Source organism: Vulpes lagopus, chromosome X (assembly GCF_018345385.1).
Source record: "Vulpes lagopus strain Blue_001 chromosome X, ASM1834538v1, whole genome shotgun sequence".
Taxonomy (NCBI): domain Eukaryota; kingdom Metazoa; phylum Chordata; class Mammalia; order Carnivora; family Canidae; genus Vulpes; species Vulpes lagopus.
The window spans coordinates 40438109-40461184 of record NC_054848.1 but is presented as its reverse complement, the minus strand read 5'-3'; the positions used below and the strand labels follow the sequence as shown (position 1 = coordinate 40461184).

Sequence of the window (23076 nt, the reverse complement as noted above, 5' to 3'; positions counted from 1 at the left end):
TCTAGATCACAAGTTCTTTCACAAGGTCTGCCTTTTGTGGATCATGGCTCCAAAGTCAATTCAGTCTTCAAATATTTTGCAGTACTATTTTGATTTGTCCCACAAGTGTTTTATCCAATGGTTAGTTTCAGATCTGGGTGGTGATCTGTTTCTTAGTTCAGTTTTCACAGTCTTCAGTATGCTGTTTAGGATAGGATCCACTTGCAGGTTAGGGTGAACTAGGAGCTCATAAACAAATCTATAGGGCTCTCCCAAGTTGTTCCCCTTCCAAAATCTCCCTGGGACTTTACAGTTCCTTGGCGTTCCTCTTTTCAGTCCTTTGGCAAGAAATCTGAGTCTTTATTTACTTCTCTCTGGCATGTGCTTCCTGCAACTTCACCTATGTCTAAAGCCAAGCAGCAGGAGGACACAGAGAGAAGAAGGTCTATCGGTGGTCCCACTGTCTTGGGACCAAGGCTATTCCAAACCAGAGAGGAAGGTTCCCCCTTCTGTCAGCATCTTAGATACTTGACAGCACTGCTCCCTCCATTGTCACCATTGACTCAGCTGCAATGGGGGAATTCCTATTGGCAAGGGTGTGAAAGAACGAAAAAAAGAAAAATTGCTGTACTTGCCTACTTTCCCCAAACATCAGGAGGTCTGTTTCCCGCTATTCCTGTGCTCTCTCTGTCCATGTCCTCTTCTGAGTTTGGGCTGCCTTGAGTTCAGTCCAGTGGCTACTGGAGGGGAAAGAAATGGTAAACTCACTGCCTTTTGTTTCAGTTCAAATTCTGGTGCTCTTCCTCAATTTACCTGGTCCAATTTATTTTCTAGAGTCCTCAAATAGCTGATCCACGTGTTATGTTCATTTTTTAAAAAGATTTTATTTATTTATTTATGAGAGACACACAGAGAGGCAGAGACATAGGCAGAGGGAGAAGTAGGCTCCCCATGGGGAGCTCAATGTGGAACTCAATCCCAGGACCCCGGGATCACTACCTGAGCTGAAAGCAGACGCTCAACCACTAAGCCACCCAGGTGTCCCCTGTTCAGGTTTTACAGCTGCATTCAGTGGGAGAGAATGGGTTGAGTGCGACTATTCTGTATTAACTGGAATCGGACCCCTCGTGCTGTATACATTAGTTTTCATATATAAGCATGTATAGATAATTGAGCATCTTCTTTGGTGTAGATTTGTGAATACTTGGGACAAATCTTTTCATACTCTATCTGAGGCAATCACTTTATACTATAAATATTCTTCTGGTTATCTGTTGCTATGGAAGAAATCACACTTAAACGTAGAGCTTGAAATGACATAAATCATTGCATTGTTATCTCATAGACTCGAGCATTGATCAGGCTCAGCTAGGTGGTTCTTCCTTGAGAGTCTCTCATATACTTACAGTAAGATGGTGGCTGGATATAAAATAATTTGAAGGGATGCCTAGGTGGCTCAGCAGTTGGGTGTCTGCCTTTGGCTCAGGGCGTTATCCCAGAATGCCTGGATTGAGTCTCACATCGGGCTCCCTGCACGGAGCCTGCTTCTCCCTCTGCCTGTGTCTTTGCCTCTCTCTGTGTGTGTCTCTCATGAATAAATAAATAAAATCTTAAAATAAAATAATTTGAAGGTTCACTCATTCAAGTGTGCGGTATTTGGGCTGGAAACACCAAAAAAGCTGTGGTTCCCGTGGCACTGTCCATCTCTGTTGCTATGTTGTCTGTGGTTTTGCCAGCATGGCAGCTTCAAGGTAGATAGATTTCTTTTTAAAAGTTTTCCAGCTTTATTGAGATATAATTGACACATAACATTGTGTAAGTTTAAGGTGTACACTGTGTTGACTTGATGTACTTGTATGTTGCACTATGATTACCACCTTGGTGTTAGCTAATACCTCCATCATGTCACATAATTAGCATTTCTTTCTTTGTGGTGACAACATTTAAGATCTACTCTCTTAGCAACTTTCAAATATATGGTATAGAATTGTCATCCATAATTACAACACTGTGCATTAAATCCCTAGAATGTATTCATCTTATAACTGTATGTTTGTATTCTTTGACCAACGTTTCCCTATTTACCTCGCCTCTCAGCTCCTGATAACCAACATTCTACTCTGTTTCTATAGGTTCAGTTTTTTTAGATCCCACATATAAGTGAGGTCAAACAGTATCTGTCTTTCTCTGCCTGACTTATTTCACTGACTTATGGGATCTCAAGACTGATCCATTGATGCTGTTGCAAATGGCAAGATTTCCTTTTTTCTCATGGCTGAATATTCCATTGTGTGTGTATATAGCTATACCTACATATCTCAATATATCTCTATATATCTCATTTTATTTATCCATTTATCTGTTGACAGATACTTGAGTTATTTCCCTATCTTGGCTATTGTGAATAATGCTGCAATAAACGTGGGGATGAAGATATATCTTTGAGATCCTGTTTTCACTTTCTTTGGATAAATACCCAGAAGCAGAATTTCTAGATCATGGTAGTTCTATTTTTAATTTTCTGACAGACCTCCATACTGTTTATCAGAGTGCCTGTATCAATTTACATTCTAACCAACAGTGCATGAGGGTTCCCTTTTCTCCACCTGCTCGTTCACATTTGTTATCTCTTGTCTTTTTGATGATAGCCTTTCTAACAGGTGTGATGTGATAGCTCACTGTGGTCTAGATTTTTTACATGGAAGCTCAGGGTTCCAAGCGGGTAGAGAGCAAGAGTGTGAGAATGAGTCAGGCAGAACTAGATTGTCTTTTACAACCTGGTTTCGCAAGTTGTGCAGTCTTTATTGCCACATTCTATTCTTTGAGGCAGTCACGAGGGTCGACTGAGGTTCAAGGGGCGGGAATGCAGATACCACCTCTTGATGGGGCGTGGCACGTTCTGGAAGACCATGTGCAATTGGAAATGGGGTTGTGGGCATTTTTTGAAAATGCAATCTGCCCTAAGTACTAAGAAGTCTGCAGAGAGAAGTTCTGTCCTCGACTTATAGAACCCAAGAGGGTGTAATATTAAATATCATGATCAATATGGCCAGTTTTCAGCAAATGTGGATTTTAGTGAGTCTCCAGAAATTAGATTGTCTTCCTGTTGCTGTACAACTTTCTCTGTGGTTATACAGGTTTTTAGTACTTGCGATTTCATTGGGAACCTGCATGGAACTTCAAGATATATGGATTTTTGCAGGGTTTGGGTGACAGCCTGGACAAATATAGAACAATGCTAGCTAAAATCTTGATGAAGAGATTCATTCCCCTGCTTTAGAGAAGGTACTAAGCAGCTCCGCAGAGTGTTCACCTAGAGGAGAACCAGGAAGGCTGTAGTGCTCCAAATCTCTTTCTTACCTAATACTATCCCCTACCCTATTATTACTCTTTTTAGTTAAGCATTGCTTTCTTCAATTAATTCTCTTAAAAATGCAAACTCCCCTGGGAGAGAAAACATGAACAGCTGGTAAGGATTTCAGAGCAGTTCAATAAACACTTAAGAGCACAGCGCTAGGCACTGGGAATTCAGTGATTAAGAATTCCATCGCTCTAGGGGCGCCTGGCTGGCTCAGTAGGTAGAGCATGCAACTCTTGATCTCGGGATTGTAGGTTCCAGCCCCATGTCGGGTGTAGAGATTACTTAAAATTTTAAAAATCTTTTTTTAAAAAAGAGAGAATTCAATCTCTTTTCTTCCGTGATGGATTGGAAATTCTAGTTCCTGAGGAATTGTTCCAAGAGGCTTTATTCTCCAGAGTCCACTTTCTGATTTTTTTTCAGAGGTGCCCCAAGAATCATCCAAAGACTCCCTGGGCTACCATAAGGTCATCATAAAAGGGCCACCAGGGTAATCACCCTCAGCCCCTGCTGCGCATCTAGCAGGAACAGCAAGAGTTCAATTCCTTCTGGCTCAACCCTGTTCCCCAAGAGGGTTAGTTACACAGTCCAAAATTAGAAGTCGGTCTCTTCCCCAAATGGTGAAGGCGGTATTTTAACGCTTGCACCTTATTCCAATCCCTTATCAGTCCTCACTTTGGAACAGACTTAGAGCAGAGGTTTGAATGAAGCCTGGCGGAGTCTGGGAAGGCACTGTGAAAGCTGTGGAAAGAGAGGCGTACGGCGAATCTTCGCTTCCCCCAGATCCACCCCCCCCCCCTGGGTCCCCTCGCCCTTTACTGGGCTCCGGGCAGCCACACCCTGGCCAGAGGTGGAACACTTCGCGGTGGCCCCAGAGCGCGCGAATCCAAGCTGATGCTCCTGCCGGGCACCGGCGACCTCTGGCGTTGCGTTTAGGAAGCGCGGCGACGGCGCCGACTGCCCAGGACCGGCCCCGCGACCCCAGATGGCCTGGCCAGGTACGCCAGGACCCGGTAGGGAGCGCAGGGAGGCCGGCGGCCGACGGCCGCTCCCGGGAGCCGCAGGGGCCCAGCCGAGGCTGCTTCGGCGGCCCGGAGGGCGCCGGCAGCGCGCGGCGCGGCTGGGGGCCGAACAGGTGCGCGGGCGGGGGGCGGTGCTTGGGGATCCTGCGCACTGCGCGCGCCCCTCCCCCACGTGGCTCCCTGCGCAGCCCCGGCCCGGCGCGCGGGGGGAGGAGCTGCGGCGGTCGCGGCCACTCGGGCAGGTCGGCTGCGCCGCGGGAAGCCGCGGACGGCGCGGGCTGCTGGTCCCCGCGCGCAGGAGGCGCGGGCGGCCCTGGGGCCATGGATCCTGGTGACGCGGCGCGCCTCGGCCCGGGACTGGCGGCCCGGGCGCTGCCACCGCGGCTGCTGCTGCTGCCGCTGCTGCCACTGCTGCTGGGTCGGGGGCTGCGCGCCGCGGCCTCGGCCTCCACTGGGGCGGCGGCCGACGACAGCAGCGCCATGGAGGAGCTCGCCACTGAGAAGGAGGCGGAGGAGAGCCACCGGCAAGACAGCGTGAGCCTGCTCACCTTCATCCTGCTGCTCACGCTCACCATCCTCACCATCTGGCTCTTCAAGCACCGCCGGGTGCGCTTTCTGCACGAGACCGGGCTGGCCATGATCTACGGTGAGCACCCCCTACCGTGCCCACCGCCCCGCCACCCCTCCGGCGGCCCGGCCGCTGCGCTCCCCCCACCCCGCCCCGCTCTGCGCTGCGCTCCCCCTTCACTTGCCAACGTGTTTCTTTTCCGTTTCCCGCTGCGACGGGGTTGGTTCCCAAGGTCAACTGCCTTGCATTTTCTGGCTTTCTATTACCGTTAAAAAGAATCCCACCCCATTTCGACGTTTCTTAATCGGGGAACCAGGATAATGAAAGGCACGGAGGTGGCCAGGCTCTGTCTGCCAGGTTCTGTTTTGTGCCCCCCCCCCCCATCCTCGCATCGCGCTTCCTCACCCGCCACCCCACCCCCCACCCCAGTTCAGCTCAACAGGGTGTGTGTGCCTCAGCGAGAGGTGGGTGACTACCCTGGGGACCGCGTCACCCCAAGAGGCAGGCCGCAGTGAGGTGGGGGCGAGGGCTGAGGGTTTCTGGGCTTGGGTAATGGGCGGCCTGGGGCCTGATGGATGCCACACAACCCTGGTCAACCTGGGTGAGCACCCACTTCTGAGATCTCTGTTCCCGGGTCTCTTGTTAACAAAGTCAGAGCCGGAAGTGCTGTGAAAGGCGAGCGGGGTCCAGGATCCAGAATGGTGCACTGCCATGGTCGGGCCTAGTCGGGCATGTGGGCACTCCTCCCACTCTTCTGTCCAGGTGGGACATTATACCTAATGACTTGAAGAGGACCTTTTGTGTTCTTCAGGTTTTAACATAGACGTGACTTTGAAGATACGTTTAGAAGTGTATGAGAGAGGGAAAGTAGTGGTTTTAACTCTGGAGTCAGCCGTCTTTTGTTGTGAAGGGTGGGCTGATGTCACCATCCTCTTCTGGATTTAATGGCACAGGGTGTGTTACGTTCAGAGTGGTCAGCACAAATCTTCCATCATTGGATGGATATCTGTTAGCTGTAATCTGAATCATCCCTCTATCCCACCTCCTTGTGACTCCAAACTAGAACCAAGTATTCTCTTTTTAAATTGAATTCAGTGGAGTTAAGGCCCAAGTGGGCATCCTCACGTGAAATAGATAAGCCCACTTCATGACTGTTCCCCTTTGGGAACATTATACTTCATTACTTTTACTGGAGGGATCCCTCCATTCAATTTCCATTCAGGGTTCCTGGACAAAGAATGGAAAGCAGGCACCTTAATTTTTAATGTGAAAATTGCCCTTGGTCGTGGGCGTTGCTTCTCTGGGCTCTGGATCAGTTGTTGATAGCCCAGGCTCATGGCCACCAGGGCCTAAACAGATATGTCATTGAAACAGAACCAGGTCTAAAACCAAGTTCGGTTATTGCAAGTTGGAGACGTGAACTCAAACTTTGGTCTCAATACCTGGCCACTCTTGAGCTCTGTGGTTTGTGTCAGTGGGTAACAAATCACTAATGCCAGGGCTGCAGGTAAGCCAGGAGGTGTAGTGAGCAGATAGTAGAGTGGGGGAATTGAAGCATGTTGTCATTTCAGGTGGTTGACTCTGAGGGATAATGCAAATGAAAATTAGCCTTCTGTGTCTATAGATAACCATGAAAATATTTTTATTTTCTAGCCTCAGGATCCAATTCACTAAAGCACAGTGTGAAATACTTCTAGAAGGTAGATTTGACAGGCTCATAAATACATGTTCAAGCACATGGAAAATGAGGATTTAAAAATATTTTTTTTCTGACGGAGAAAAAACTCTGTACTCCATGTTCTCAGGAGCTCAGTCACCTTTATCTTAAGGGTTACAAACAATAGTGGGATTTTCCTTTGCTGATATATACTTTTTAAACTCTATATCTTTTAGTCATTGGGGTCGTGCTGCAGTGTACCATTTTGTTTTGTGGTACTGAAATCTGGTTTAATTGCTGATTGTTCAGAACAGGCAACATCATCTTATAGCACTCTGTGTCATTTTGCTCTGTCTTTGGGTTTTAGTGTTACTTTGAAATATACTAAGAAATTTAGTTTGTCAGTATGTGATGTCCTAGGTTCTGCCAAATATTAATATTTTAATGTGAATATTTTGCCTGTGAGAAAGCAGTTTTCTGTCTCATGGATATTTAGTCTTCTGTTTTAGTACACACACACCTTCCATCTGAATTCTAACATCATTTGATCAGCTAATTATTCATTATTTCCTGAAGGCTAGTGGGATAGGGATTCTGATTTTTAAAAATTCAGGATGAAAATATTCAAACGCTTAAGCAAACATAGTACAGATTTTCAGGACTTCTCTTTGTTAATAATAGTAAGAAAACAGATTTCATTTCTTGATATCAGTAGAGGAAGTGAGTAATTGTCCTGTTGCCTCTGAGTAATAAAGGACAAAAAGACCTAAGGAAACATTTGTTGAGTATCTGCTGTGTGCTGGGTGCCCAATTTAATTTCTGAAGGTAAACAGTTTAATTTTTAAATGTTGGTAAGCTTTTATGAGTGAAAGTTCAACTGCAAGTTTCAAAACTCTTTGAAATTTAAAAAAATGTTAATTTCTGCCCCTTTAAAAATATATAAGTGGCATTTTAATTTGAAAGGGAAAGCCTTAATATTTATAACAAGTTATGTTAAGTAACTATGTTTGCTGATATAAAAGATCTCTGGAAGGGTAGTCAATAGATTAGTAACATTGGTTTTTTTTAGGGGGGAGGAACTAGGTTGCTGTGACCTGAGATGGGAGGGAAACATCACTGTATACTCTTTTGTGCTTTTCCATTTTTTACCTGTGGAAGCTGAATTACCTCTCAGTGCATCATTGCGCCCATTTGGAGGCATTTATGATGGCATTTTAAGATGTTCCTCAAATCACCTAGTTTGATACCCACTTCTCCCTGTTTTAAATTATATTACACTATCAGTTTTCTGTGACCTTTCAATTGTTGCTTATACCCATGGGACTTCTGGAGCCCTGTGCCTGGAATGGAGACAAAATGGGAAAGGGGAAAGAGATTTTCTTTCCTTGCACTCTCTCCAACTCATTATCCTCAAAGAAGAGTTGATTTTTTAAAAAAGATTTTATTGCTTTATTTGAGAGAGAGAGATAGTACGAGCAGGAATGGGGGGAAGAGTCAGAGGGAGAGGGAGAACCACACTCCCCACTGAGCAGGGAGCCTGATGCGGGGGCTCCATTCAAGGACCCTGGGACCATGGCCAGAGCCACCCAGGCGCCCCAAGAGTTGACACTTTTTTTTTAAGATTTTATTTATTTATTTTATTCATGAGAGACAGAGAGAGAGACACACACACACACACAGAATGAGAGAGGCAGAGGCACAGGCAGAGGGAGAAGCAGGCTCCCTGCAGGGAGCCCGACATGGGACTTGGGACTGGATCCTAGGACTCCAGGACCACAGCCTGGGCCGAAGGCAGGCACTAAACCGCTGAGCCACCCAGGCGTCCCCCAAGAGTTGATGTGTTATTGGGAGTGGTGTGCACTGATAGATCCCATCTTAAGCTCTTGCTCAGAGGCAAAGGATCTGAGGACAGTAAAAGACACACTGTGCATGCTCAACCTTCAAATTGCAAGGGACAAGGGCACCAGAGTGGCTCAGCGATTGAGCATCTGTCTTTAGCTCAGGTTGTGATACCCAGGTCCTGGGATCAAGTTCCGCATCAGGCTACCTCCAGGGAGCCTGTTTCTCTCTCTGCCTATGTCTCTGCCTATGTCTGTGTGTCTCTCATGAATAAATAAATAAATAAATAAATAAATAGGATCTTAAAACCAAAAAATAAATTGCAAGAGACAGTTATAAGCACACCTCCCTGACAGCAGACCCAGGTAGCTATCAGGGAAGGTGGCCAGAGACAGACTCTCCAGGGAAGTTGAAAGCAGCACCTCCAGGCCCTGTGATGCACACAGCAGTGGCCCAGGAGCTTACTGGCACCAGTCTAACCTGTTTTGTCAGGGCAGGGAGCTCCCAGCTGTCTGCCTCTGTACATGACTACGTGACTACGTGCCATCCAAAAGTTACTGGGCCCAGCAAATCTGTGCGGCAGAAATAGCAAGTGTCTGAGGCAGAGAAAAGTGGTATAAACAGACTGTGTCAGTTAACTGTGGTTCTCTCTCGTGTGTATGCTAGTTCCACTTCCCCCCATAATGTTTTTGTGACAACTGATACAGGTCCAAAATATCTAACTTGGCCATGTCAGCCTACCACCTGCCTCTCGCTTCCTCCATGCCTATCAACTTTCCAAGTCTGTGTTGGTCAGCCTCTCCAGGTTCTGTGGGCCTTGGGCTGGTGGTTGCTTTATTGGAGCTGAATTGTCTAGCTCAGCCTGAGAGTGGGTTCCTAGGCAAAGCCTGCAAGGGGAAATATGACTCTTTGAAGTAGCATACAATTAGCATTTGAGCCTGTGTGTGAGTAAACATTTTGGAACCACCCTGTTCTTGGTTAATCGGGAGCCCTGGGTTTTTCTTTTAAGAGTCCCCCCACCCTTCAGCCCCAGTCTGGGGTAGCTCCATAGGGTCTCACTTTGGCCCCAGATCCCTTGGGTTCAGATGCTGGCTCTGTTATTTTTAAAGCTGTATACAACATTGGGTTAGCTCTCTGAGCCTTGGTTTCCTCTTTTCAAAAATGGAGACAGTGTCACTCACCTCATAGGATTACTGTATTATTGAGATGTTGTAAAGGTCAAGTGCAGTGCCTGATACTTAAACACTTGGTAAGTATTAATTCTTATTCTCACTTTAGACTTTGTGATTCTTTGGCCAGCTTTTTTTTTTTAGGATTTTATTTATTTATTCATGAGAGACTCACAGAGAAGAGAGGCAGAGACACAGGCAGAGGGAGAAGCAGGTTCCTTTGGGAAACCTGATGTGGACTCGATCCCAGGACCACGGGATTACGCTCTGAGCAGCAAGCAGACACTCAACCACTGAGCCACCCAGGCGTCCCTGGCCAGCTTTGCTACTTGAGGATCATTCAGTAGAGACCTGCTGTAATTTAAAAATGCATCAGCATAAGTTAGTGGGGGAGAGGTGCATTTAATTTTTTTTTATGGGCTATTTGTTAATACCTAGAAACTATTTACAGTGTACTTACCCTGCTCTTTTGGCCAGCAGTCTCAATTCTTGGACCTTGTCCTTCAGAAATACTTGTGCTAGCATGTTACATAGATGGCAATATTTGTTGTAGCAGAAGCAAGTTGCAATACTCAAGAAGGGACTGGTTAAGTGACAGCACATTACTGCTAAGGAATACTGTGCAGCTGGCAAAAAAGAGGTGTTGTGCAGCCATCCACACATACTGTTGTGAAGAAAAACAAGGCACGGGGCACCTGGGTGGTTCAGTGGTTGAGACTCTGCCTTTGGCTCAGGGCATGATCCTGGGGTCCTGGGATCGAGTCCCACATCAGGCTCGCCACAGGGAACCTCTTTCTCCCTCTGCCTATGTCTCTGCCTCTCTCTGTGTGTCTCTCATGAATAAATAAATAAAAGCTTTAAAAAATACTTTATAAAGAAAAAACAAGGTTCACAACAATCTGTATAGTATCATCTCACTTATGCTTTAAGAATTATGCAATGTATGCTCTCAAACATGTACACATATTTATATATGACCTGCACATGCAAACTTAGCAGTGGTTATCCTTTGGTAGTGGAGCCAGTTGTTGGGATAGAGGGAGGAGAGATGTTACTTTTCCCTTTGTACTCTTCTGAATGGCTTGAAATTTCCATGTCACTGACACATTTCTTTTGCAATTGAAAAATTGTTTGAAAAGAAAGCTGACAATTTTTATATAGCAAAAATTACATTAGAACTAGGGGAACATAGTTATATGGTTAGGTAGCATTTTCCTTCGATATTAAGGTATTCTTTTTAAAGGAATCTCTAGGCATAAAGAAAACTTTTAGTTTTTTAAAAGTGAGTAATGGACATAAAATGTATCTCAAAATTAGAAAGTGAGATTTCCTGAAATTGTTTCTTAGAACTCTCAAAAGGTAATCTTTTTGGAATGATGTGATTAGAAAATCACCATTTTACAACCGTCGATGACTTAGACGAGGATTTTCAATGAATTCCAAAAGCTATAGGTGAGACGTTGTTGGGGAACATGGTCCTTACACGTTGCCAATGGGCACTCCACAGATTATTTGCCTATCACAAAGGAGAGAAGGTATCTTTATGGTGGAGAGGTCAGGCAGTCGCCATCCTGTATCTAAGTCATCAAATTTATCCTTGCTCCTTGTTGAACTATCTAGTAGTATGTGCCTCCTTATGTGATGCAGTTTTTACAGGAAATATAGGGGATAGAGAAGCAAGTTATCAAATACCGTGTGAAAACAATTAGACATTTCCAAAATATGGGATAACCTACAAGACCATTGTCCTGGTTTCAAGAAGTCTATGTCAAGGGAAACAAAAAGATAGGATAAATGTCTGTTATGGACTGTATTGTATCTCACCTTCCGAGACTCATGTGTTGAGGTCCTGATAATCCCTAATGTGATGCTATTTGGAAGTGGGGTTTGGGGAGGTAATTAGGTTTTAGGTGAGGTTATAAGAGTGGTACCTCTATGATGGGTTTAGTGCCCTTATAAGAAGATGAAGAGACCAAAGCTCCCAGTCTCTCTACCATGTGAGGATACAGGGAGAAGGCCGCCATCTACAAGCTAGAAAGAGGGCTCTAATCAGACACTGAATCTGCCAGCACCTTAATCTTGAACTTCCTGGCCTCCAGAACTGTGAGAAATGTTGGTTGTTTAAACCACCTAGTCTATGGTATTTTGTTCTAGCAGCCTGAGCCAACTAAGACCGTATTCTTATAAGTTCATGGAGACCAAAGAGGCATAAGCAGTCATAGCACAGGAAACTTGATTGACTCCTGGTTCATGAAAATAAACTATAAAATGTTTTGGATATGGACTTGGTGCCAGATGACATTAGGGAGTGACTGTTATTTTTTTTAGGTGAGATAATTGGGGTTATATAGGAGAATGCACATATTAATTGGCGTCTACAAGTATTTAGGGGTCAAGTATATGAGACCTAATGCATGCAACTTACTTTCAAAAAGTTCAGTCAAAAAAATACACATAACACATATATCTGAGTGGTGGGTGAAAGGGTATGCGTTACATATATTCATCTTTCAACTTTTTTCTGTGTTTTGAAATTTTCATTAAAATAGAAAATTGGGGAAGATGTTAACCTCCCTGCTAACCTGTTAGTTGTTAACCTTCCTTCCTGAAAGGATGAAGGCTATATACAACCTGTTACTCTCATTAAATTCTGACATTGAGTAATGCTGTTTGACATTACTCATTGACAGTTTATTTTTATTTATTTATTTATTTATTTATTTATTTATTTATTTATTTATTTTAAATTTTTATTTATTTATGATAGTCACACACACAGAGAGAGAGAGAGGCAGAGACACAGGCAGAGGGAGAAGCAGGCTCCATGCACTGGGAGCCCGACATGGGATTCGATCCTGGGTCTCCAGGATCGCGCCCTGGGCCAAAGGCAGGCGCCAAACCGCTGCGCCACCCAGGGATCCCGACAGTTTATTTTTATTTTTTTAAAGATTTTATTTTTATTTATTTATTCATGAGAGACACAGAGAGAGGCAGAGACATAGGTAGAGGGAGAAGCAGGATCCCTGCAGGGAGCCTGATGCAGGACTCAATCTGAGGACCCTGGGATCATGACCTGAGCCGAAGGCAGAGGCTCAACTACTGAGCCACCCAGGTGCCCCTTGACATTAGTTTATATGGGATGATGTTAGGCTTTCATGACTTGAGAATCAGTAACTTCTTACTTTTAATTTTTTTATTTTATAAAAGATTTTATTTATTTGTTTGACAGAGACAGAGAGAGTCTGTGTGCACAAACAGGGGGAGCAGCAGAGGGAGAGAGAGAAGCAGGCCCCCTGCTGAGCAAGGAGCCACATATGAGCCTCAATCCCAGGACCCTGACCTGAGCCGAAGGCAGATGCTTAGCCAACTAGGCCATCCAGGCACCCCTGATATTTTTTTATTTTAAAAGCTCACATCTCTTTTGAAAAATTACCTCCGTTCCATTTGCAAGAGAATAGGTGTTAGGAGACTTTTCTCTTTTGGTTAAAGCATGTTCCTTGGGATCCCTGGGTGGCGCAGCGGTTTGGCGCCTGCCTTTGGCCCAGGGCGTGATCCTGGAGACCTGGGATCGAATCCCACATCGGGCTCCCGGTGCATGGAGCCTGCTTCTCCCTCTGCCTGTGTCTCTGCCTCTCTCTCTCTCTCCCTGTGACTATCATAAATAAATAAATAAATAAAAATAAAGCATGTTCCTTGGCTTTTAATCAGTGTGGATATTTGTGTTAGGGTAATGCTAGCCATTGGAACAGACCAACCCCAAATTTCAGTGGCCTAACATAAGAAGGGTTCATTTTTATTTCATGTAATGAGCCAGTGCAAGAGTCTGGCAGGTGGTTCTCCATGTAGTCATTCAGGGACCAGGTGCCTTCCATCCCGTGGCTTCCACATCCCTTAGTGCCTTGGAATCCTCTCTCTCCGAACCAGTGAATAAGGAAAGGAAAAGAGATTACATGGGGAAGACTTTGTGCTAAGCCTGAAAGTATTGCACATCACTTTGTCCACTTCTGTTGGACAGAACCTCGTCATAAGGCCACATCTTACTGGAAGGGAAGCAGGGAATATAGTTTAGCTAGAGGAAGAGGAACAGGTTTGGAAAGCAGCTAGCCAATCTCTGATGCAATGTTTGATGTGTACTTTGTCACACATAATCTAGGAAAGAGAAGTAGTAGGATTTGCATGTGGTTTTGTTGTTGATGATAATAAACTAAATTTTTTAAGTAACCCAGTTTGAAGGGAGTATTCATCTGGAGTTTATGAAATTATTTCAGTACATTACTGGGGAGATTATTAGAACTAGCAGGTATGGTCTCAGACTTACTTAGAATGCTTCAGAGTGGGACACAGAAATTGATGTTTCAATACATTAGCAGGGTTTTTTTTTTCAAGATTTTATTTTATCTATTTTTTTTTTTAGAGCGAATGAGCATGAGTTGGGGGAGGGAGAGACAGAGAACATGAGAAAGAATCTCAAGCAGACTCTGCACTGAGCATGGAGCCCAACATGGGGCCTGATCTCCCAACTCTGAGATCAGGACCTGGGCCAAATCAAGAGTCAGATGCTTAACCAACTGGTGCCCCTAGTAGGGTTTTTTGTTGTTGTTGTTTTTTAAGCTGTAATTTGAAACTCACTGCTGTAGAATATTTGTTTTCACCCTTTAAATACATTCACTATGTTGCTTGTAATTAAATAATAGTAGAAAAATAGCAACTGTTTTTGGAGTACCTGCTATGATAGCCAGGCACTATGTTAAGTATTTTGCATACTTAAAGCCATTTAACCTTCACATCAAATGTATGAAGACTGTATTGTTGCTCTCATTTTGCCAAATGAAGAAATTGAACGTTAGTCTACTACTACATTTGTTTAGGGCCATGTATTTGAGAGTGGTAAGTGGGAGTCTATTAAAGGATGAGATCAGTATGGTTCAGGATATGTTTGGCCAGGATAGAGCCAAAGTTGAATCCTGCCCCGATGACCTGGTTCCTAAGGGTCTCTGAGGGAAATCTCTGCCCAGAGTATAAAATAAAAGTGTCCCTTTTTATTCTTAGTTGGGGCTTTGGTTTCAAACTCCAATGTACTACTGCAAGGAATGAGGCTGGCCAATTTGGAAGACTGGATTTTCCTATGCTAAATTGGCCTTGGGCCCTTGGATCCGAGTGGAGCCAAAATGCCTGTTTGTTTTCATCCAAAGGTGCTATGAACGATTGTTTGGGCCTCCCCTAATTCATGTATTGAAATCCTGACACCTAGTGATAGTATTGGGAGCTATGGCTTTTGGGAGGTAATTAGGTCATGAAAATGGAGCCCTCATGAATGAGATTCATAACCTTATAGAAGAGACCCCAGAGAGCTCTCTCCCCACCACACGAGTATACAATGAGAAGTTGGCAGTCTGCAGCCCAGAAGGAGACGCTCACCAGAACCTGACCATTTTATGACCCTGATCTTGGACTTCTAGCTTCCAAAACTGTGAGAAAAATAAATTTCTGTGGTGTCTAAGTCACCCAGTCTATGGTACTTTGTCAGAGCTGCTCTGACCAAGACAATATGGCAGAAAGCTACCAGTTGTTATAGAGGAAAACCCAGAAAAATCATCAAAGGATGTTTAGAGTGGCTGTGCCAGGCCTTCTTGGTGGGAGCAGGTGCTTAAAAGGTTTATGATCTCAAGATGTCACTATTCACAGAGGTGGAGAGGCAGAGCCTGGTCTGTCGAGCTTCCAGGTCTCCTTCCTCTTACTATGCTAGTTCTCCCAGGCGTATCATAGTCTCCTGGAGAGCTCTTCCCAAGTACATTAGAACATAAGCCTGAATGACAGTGTAGGCAGGCATACATGTCTTTTGTTTACTGCTGTCTCTTCTGTCCCTAGAATAGTGCCAGACACATAGTAGGTGCCATGGAAATATTTGCTTAATGAATTCTATTTTGTCTAACAAAAATAAGGTGCTATTAACACTGCTTAGCATTAAAGGTCCTTCCTTCAGGTTCTCATGCCTCAGATTCACACTGGCAGTGAAGTTTCTGAGAAGGAGAACTGTGTGTGAAAACATCTGCCCGAATCACAGCAAGCTGTTGCAGGAAGGAGAACAAAGGGGGATAGGTGAGTATATTTTCGCAAAAATTGTGTACTTAGCTACATAGTGGTTTCTAAATTCTTTTTTATTGTGATAAAATAAATATAGCAAAATTTGCCATTTTAAAAATCATTTTTAACTGTACAATTCACTAGCATTAATGGCACTAGTAAAACTGTGTGGCCAATCATACCACTCTTTCCAAAAATTTTTTGTCACCTCAAACAGAAACTCTGTACCTATTACACAATAATGTCACATTCCTTCCTCCCCCCACTGCCCAATATCCTCTAGTATAGTTTTTGTCTCTTTACTTTACTTTACTTTACTTTACTAATTTTACTAATCCTCCACAGGCACCCCAGGTTTTTTCATTTCTGCCATTGAGATGCTATAGAAATTACATGGAGTCTCTATGTTGCTTTGGATAGTATTGTCATCTTAATGATTTTAAGTCTTCTAGTCCGTGAACATGGATATCTTTTCATTTATTTAGGTCTTTAATTTCTTTCAGGAATGTTTTGTAGTTGAGTGTACAACTCTTGCACTTCCTTGGTTAAATTTATTTTCAAGTATTTTATTCCTTTTTATGCTATTTTAGGTGAAATTGTTTTCTTAAGTTCTTTTTTGGATTGTTTATTGCTAGTGTATAGAAATATGACTGATTTTTTTGGTGTTGATTTTGTGTCTTGCAACTTTGTTGAACTTATTTTTGTAACAGTTTTTTGGATTCTTTAGAGTTTTATAAGATCATGTCATCTGCAAATGGAGATAGTTTTACTTCTTTCTTTCTAATTTAGATGCCTTTTATTTCCCTTTCTTGCCTAATTGTTCTGGTTAGAACTTCCAGTCCTGTGTTGAATTGAAGTGGTAAAAGTGGGGATCCTTGTCTTGTTCCTGATCTTAGGGGAAAAGGTTTCAGTTTTTCACCACTGCGTATGATATTAGATTTGGGTTTCTCACATATGGCCTTTGTCACTTTGAGGAAGCTCCTTTTTATTTCTAGTTTATTGGGTGTTTTTTTTTTTTATAATGGAAAGGTATTCTTTTTGTCAAATGTTTTTTTCTACTTCAATTGAGATGATTATGTGGGTTTTCCCCTTCATTCTATTAACATGGTATATTACACTGATTGAGCTTCATATTTTGAGTCACCCTTGCATTCTTGGGATAAATTGCATTTGGTCATGGTGTATAGTTCTTTAAATGTGTTGCTGAATCTGGTTAGCCAGTATTTTGTGGAGGATTTTTGCAGCTATATTTATAAGGACTGTTGGTCTGCAGTTTTCTATTCTTGTCATGTACCTGGCTTTGATATGAGGGTAATGCTGGCTTCATATCAGGAGGTATTCACTATTTCAATTTTTTGGAAGAGTTTGAGAAGGATTTTTGTTATTTCTTCTTTAAATGTTTAGTAAAATTAACCAATAAGGCTATGTGGTTCTGGGCTTTTCTTTGTTGGGAAATTTTTGATTACTGATTCACTCTCCTTATTGTTATAGGTCTATTCAGATTTTTCTGTTTCTTCTTGAATTACTTTTGATATTTTGTGTGTTTGTAAGAATGTGTGAATTTCATCTAGGCTACCCAATTTGTTGGTGTGTATATTGTTCATAATCTTTTTAACATCTGTAAAGTTGATCTAATGTCTCCTTTTTCATTTCTGATTTTAGTAATTTGAGTCTTCTCTCATTTTTCTTAACTACTCTAGTTACAGTTTGTCAATTTTGTTGATCTTTTCAAAGAACCAACTTTTTAAAAAATGTTTTCTTCTATTCTTTATTTATCTCCTCTCTAATCTTTTCATCTGTCCCTGTCCTAGCTTCGAGTTTGGTTTCTCTTATTTATTTATTTTTTTGGTTCCTTCAGGTTTACAATTAAGTTACTGATTTGAGATCATTCTTCTTTTTTTTTTTATTTATGATAGTCACACACACACACACACAGAGAGAGAGAGAGATTGGCAGAGACACAGGCAGAGGGAGAAGCAGGCTCCATGTACCGGGAGCCCGACGTGGGATTCGATCCCGGGTCTCCAGGCTCGCGCCCTGGGCCAAAGGCAGGCGCCAAACCGCTGCGCCACCCAGGGATCCCTCATTCTTCTTTTTTAACGTAGACACTTACAGCTAAGAATTTCTCTCTGAGCTCTACTTTTGCTGCATCTGATGACTTTTGGTATGTTATGTTGTTTTCATTTTTCCCAAGGTATTTTCTAATTTCCTTTGTGATTTCTTCTTTGACTTATTGGTTAAGAGTGTGCTGTTTAATTTCCACACATTTGGGGCGCCTGGGTGGCTCAGATGGTTAAGCCTCTGCCTTCAGCTCAGGTCATGACCACCAAGTCCTGGGATTGAGCCCCACATCAGGCTCCCTGCTCAATGGGGAGTCTGCTTCTCCCTCTCCTCCTGTTTGTGCTCTCTCTGTCTCTCTCTTTCAAGTGAATAAATTTTAAAAATCTTTAAAAAGTCCACACATCTGTGAGTTTTCCAGTTTCCTTTCTGTTATTGATTTCTAGTTCATCCCATTGTGATGGGAAAAGATATTTTGTAAACTTTTAGTCTTTTTAATTTTATTAAGACTTGTTTTGTGACCTAACTTATGGTCTATCCTGGAGAATGTTAAATATGTACTTGAGAAGAATGTGTACTCTGATCTTGTTGGGTGGAGTGTTCTGTATGTGTCTGTTAGGTCCAGTTGGTTTATAGTATTCTTCAAGTCCTCTAATTTTTTATTGATCTTCTGTCTGGTCTTTATATTATTGTTAGTTGGTTATTGAAGTCTCCAACTATTATTATAGAACTAGGTCTTCCAGGATGCCTGTTTGGCTCGGGGTGTGATCCTGGAGTGTCAGGATCAAGTCCCACATCGGGCTTCCTGCATGGAGCCTGCGTCTCCCTCTATGTTTCTGCCTCTCTCTTTGTGTCTTTCATGAATAAATAAATAAAAACTTTTTTAAAAAAAGAACTAGGTCTTCCTTTAGTTCTGTCAGATTCTGCTTCATATGTTTCAGGGATCCATTTTTAGGTGTGTATTTGTTTATATTTGTTGTATCTTATTGATAGGTTGAACATTTTATCAATATATATCTTTGTCTATTGTAATATATTTTTTTAACTTAAAATCTATTTTGTCAGATAATATAGCCACCCCACTTCCCTTGTGGTTACTATTTGCATAGTCTATTTTTTTTTTTGCTATCCTTTTACTTTCAACCTCTTTGTGTCTTTATATTCAAAGTGATTCTCTTGTACACAACATATAGATGGATTATTTGTTTCTACCCATTCTGCCAGTCTCTGACATTTAATTGTAGAGCTTAATTTTTTAACATTTAAAGTAATTGCTGGTAAGGTAGGACTCCTTCTGCCATGTTGGTTTTTGTTTTCTATATGTCTTATATGGTTTTTGTTCCTCATCTCCATTACCACCTTTTTTGTGTTTAGTTGATTTTTTGTAGTGTACAGTTTTGATCTTCTTTCCTTTTCTGTATATTGTTATTTTCTTGCTGGTTATCTTGGAGATTTCACTTAATATCTTAAGCTTTTAGTAACACATTTTGAATAGTACCAACTTAGTTTCGGTATTATACACACTCTGTTCCTTTCCCTTTATATTGTTATTGTCAAGATTACATGTTTATACATTGTGTATCTCTTGACATAGATTTATAATTATTATTTGAAATTGCCTTTTTAATCATATAAAAAAGAAGAGTTATAAAAAAAGAGTTATAAACCAAAAGTATTGTTTTTTTACATTTACCTGTGTTCTTCACCAGTGTTTTTTTATTTTTTCCTGTGGTTTCAAGTTACTGGCTGGTGTCTATTCATGTCAGCCTGAAGTACTCCTTAAGCATTTCTTATAGGTCAAGTCTACTCATAAGGAACTCCACTAGCTTTTTCTGGAGATGTTTCTCCAGAAATGTTTCTGGAGATGTCTTAATTTCTCCTTCATTCTTGAAAAATTGTTTTTGCCAGGTACAGAATTCTTGGTTGACATTTTTTTTCTTTCAGCACTTTAAATATGTTATTTCACTTTCCTTCTAACCTCTGAGGTTTCTGCTAAGAAATCAGATTTCATTTTATTGAAGACCCCTTGTATGTGACAAGTCACTTCTCTTTTCTCCTTTCAAGGTTCTCTTTGTCTTTACCTTTCAACAGTTTCATTATAGTGTGTCTCAGTGTGCATCTCTTGAGTTTATCCTGGTTAGAGATCGTTGAGCTTCTTGAATGTGTAGAGTAATGGATGTCATCAAATTTGAGAAGTTTTAAGCCATAATTTCTTCAAATATTCTTTCTAATTCTTTCTATCTCTTCATCTGGGACTTCCATAATGCATTATTGGTCCTCTTGATGGTGTCTCACAGGTCCCTTAGGCCGTGTTTACTTTTCTTCAATTGTTTTTACTTTCTGCTCCTCAGACTTCATAATTTCAATTGTTCTATCTTTACATTTGCTAATTCTGTCTTCTGCTTGCTCAAATATGCCATTGAGCCCTTCTAGTCAATTTTTTATTTCAATTATTGTACTTTTCAGCTCTAGAATTCTAACACTTCCTTTTTAAAATTTCTACCTTCTTTTTGATATTCTCATTTTGTTTATACATCATTTTCCTGGTTTCCTTTATTTCATTGCTCATGGTTTCCCATAGCTTTTTAAGCATATTTCAGATAGTTGATTTAAAGTTTCTGTCTAGTATGTCTAATATCTCAGCCTTCTTAGGAAGGAGTTTTTGCTTGGTTGCTATAAACCTTTTAGTTTTTTCCAGAATTTTGAAAAAGTTGGCTCTGACAGTTTCTGCTTATTTTTTTTATATTTCTATGAAAGAACAGGAGTTTGGACCTGCCTACTCCATCATTTTGCTGACATTCCTCACCACATTGTGCTTTTAAAAAATTACAAATAAATAAAAACAATAAATACATAAAAATTACATTCTGTATATTTTCAGAGACACCATGATCTCTGGGGAAAAATAGTATTAAGTCCTGTTTTGTTAAACTTGTGTACCATGTCACTAAGAGAGTAAAAGTCCTGAAGTAGTCTTTTAAATTTTATTGTGGGCTTCTATCACATGCTTTTGCTGAGAAGCTAGAAAGAGAAAATTCTAATTGGGGTGTAACTGATCATACATAGAGTTTAAGTTTATATTAAATCTCTTCTTTACCTACTCCCCATCTACCTCTGAAACACATTGTGGATAAAGACACATTTACCTCAAACTGTCTTGGGTTATTAAAAAAGTTGATTCACAGATAACTTTGTGTTGGGCATAGACCTAAGTGTGGCAGAGACTCCAGGTATCTCCCAATATTCGTTCTCCCTTTCATCCTTCTAATAGGACCATGAGTTTTAGCTCAGCATATTTCTATGCAATGAAAACACTGTATTTCTTGGCCTCTCTTGTGGTTAGATGTCCTATGATCAAGTTCTGGCTAAAGATTGAAAGTGCTGTGTGGATTTTGAGCAAATATCTATAAAAGGAAGGGAATATGCACTTCTTCTGTCATTCCTTCTATTTTCTTGAAAGTCAATGTTATGGCTAGGCCTTCAGCAGCCATATTGGATCCAGAGGTAACTTTGGGAATGGAAGACACTTCTAGCAATACAGCAAGATAGGTGGAGCTGGGATCTCTGATAGCATAGAGCTGCTGTGCTAGACCTGGAATGAATACTTCCAGACATCTTACAAGTGAGAGAGAAATGAGTGTTTGTTATTTGCTGCTGAATCTAATTTTAACTTTTATACCAGGCTCTGAGTTCCACTTGAAACTCAAGTGTGATAGATGGGACTGTTTTGAGGACCTGATGCAGTTGTTTATGACTATAATGGATAAGACACTGCTTGGGATTCTAGGGGGAGGCCAACGAATAGGCAGTTCAGGTCCAGAGAAAGTGTTTGAAAAAAGAGTTAAGGGATCCCTGGGTGGCGCAGTGGTTTGGCACCTGCCTTTGGCCCAGGTCGCGATCCTGGAGACCCAGGATCGAATCCCACATCGGGCTCCCGGTGCATGGAGCCTGCTTCTCCCTCTGCCTATGTCTCTGCCTCTCTCTCTCTCTCTGTGTGACTATCATAAATAAATTTAAAAAAAAATTTAAGAAAAAAAAAGAAAAAGTTAAGATTCAAAGTACCACTTACATTTGGTAACTGCTTGGGCGTCTGGTGGCCACCCACAGATGTGGTGATTTGCTAGAAAGACTCATGGGATTCAGAGACATATATAGTCAGAGCTATGATTTATTATAGTGAAAGGATAAACAGCAGAATCAGCAAGGGGAAAAGATGTAATGGGTGGAGTCTGGAAGAGTCTAGATGGGGCCTTCTAAAGTTCTCCCTTAGATGATTCGAAGTAGGCTTTCACAGAACAAGCTTCTTCTTCCAGCAGGTAGATACAGCAACACATGCACAGGGTTTCTGCCTAGGGTATCTTGCTTAAGACTCCAACTTTTTTTTATTAAGGGCTGATCAGGACTCTTACTGAAATTTCTGACTCCCAGAAGGAAAGCAGGTGTTTGTCATAAATCACATTCACAAAAACAACTTAGCCAGGCTAGTATGGCAGAATTCAATGTCCTAGACCCACAGAACAACCTTATCAATTAGTAACACAGGGAATATTCTATACACCAAATTCAAATGAGCTATTACAAGGATCAACCATGCAAGCAGGCCCTCCTAGAGATCACAACATCAGGCCTGTTATGTTAACGTTTTCCTGCAGAATAACATGTGGTGTCAGCTGACTGTTAGCTTTTTGTGTTCCTGAGGTTTCTCTAGTCATCCACACTCTTTTATTTTTAAAATCATTAGTTTTTAAAATTTAATTAATTTAATTTAATTTAATTTAATTTAATTTTGTTTTTTGTGTGTGGGCGTATGTGTAAATGTCTTTATTCCACCTTCAATTTGAAAGATGTTTTTGCTGGGTATAGAATTCTTTTTTTTTTTTTTTTGGGTATAGAATTCTATATTGATTTTTTGTATATTTTTTATTGGAGTTCGATTTGCCAACATATAGCTTAACACCCAGTGCTCATCCCATCCAGTGCCCCTCAGTGCCCCCCTCAGTGCACCTCCCCTTCCATTACCCCTTGTTCATTTCCCAGAGTTAGGAGTCTCTCATGTTCTGTCACCCTCTCTGATATTTCCCACTCATTTTCTCTCCTTTCCCCTTTATTCCCTTTCACTATTTTTATATTCCCCAGATGAATGAGATCATATAATGTTTGTCCTTTTCAGATTGACTTACTATTATGTTGATTTTTGTTTTTCTCCAGTCTCTATTTCCTGTTCCATCACCTTTTTGCTTATATTGTTTCTGATGAGAGATATGACATCACCTTTGTCTTTGTCCTGTATATGTACACGTCTTTCCCCTCTGGTTGCTTTTAAGATTTTCTGTTTATCACTG

The 23076-nt window shown here is 41.7% G+C and overlaps 1 protein-coding gene across 3 annotated transcripts in view; it reads left to right on the top strand.

Moving 5' to 3' along the window:
* Nucleotides 1–4588: 4588 nt before the first annotated feature.
* The window catches only part of SLC9A7 (solute carrier family 9 member A7), a 147732-nt gene continuing 129244 nt past the window's right edge, over nt 4589–23076 (top strand). For all 3 annotated transcript variants that reach the window (XM_041741643.1, XM_041741644.1, XM_041741642.1), the window contains exon 1: nt 4589–5005. In XM_041741643.1, the coding sequence (XP_041597577.1) occupies nt 4681–5005 (325 nt within the window). In that variant the 5' untranslated portion in view covers nt 4589–4680. The remainder of the gene's footprint in view (nt 5006–23076) is intronic.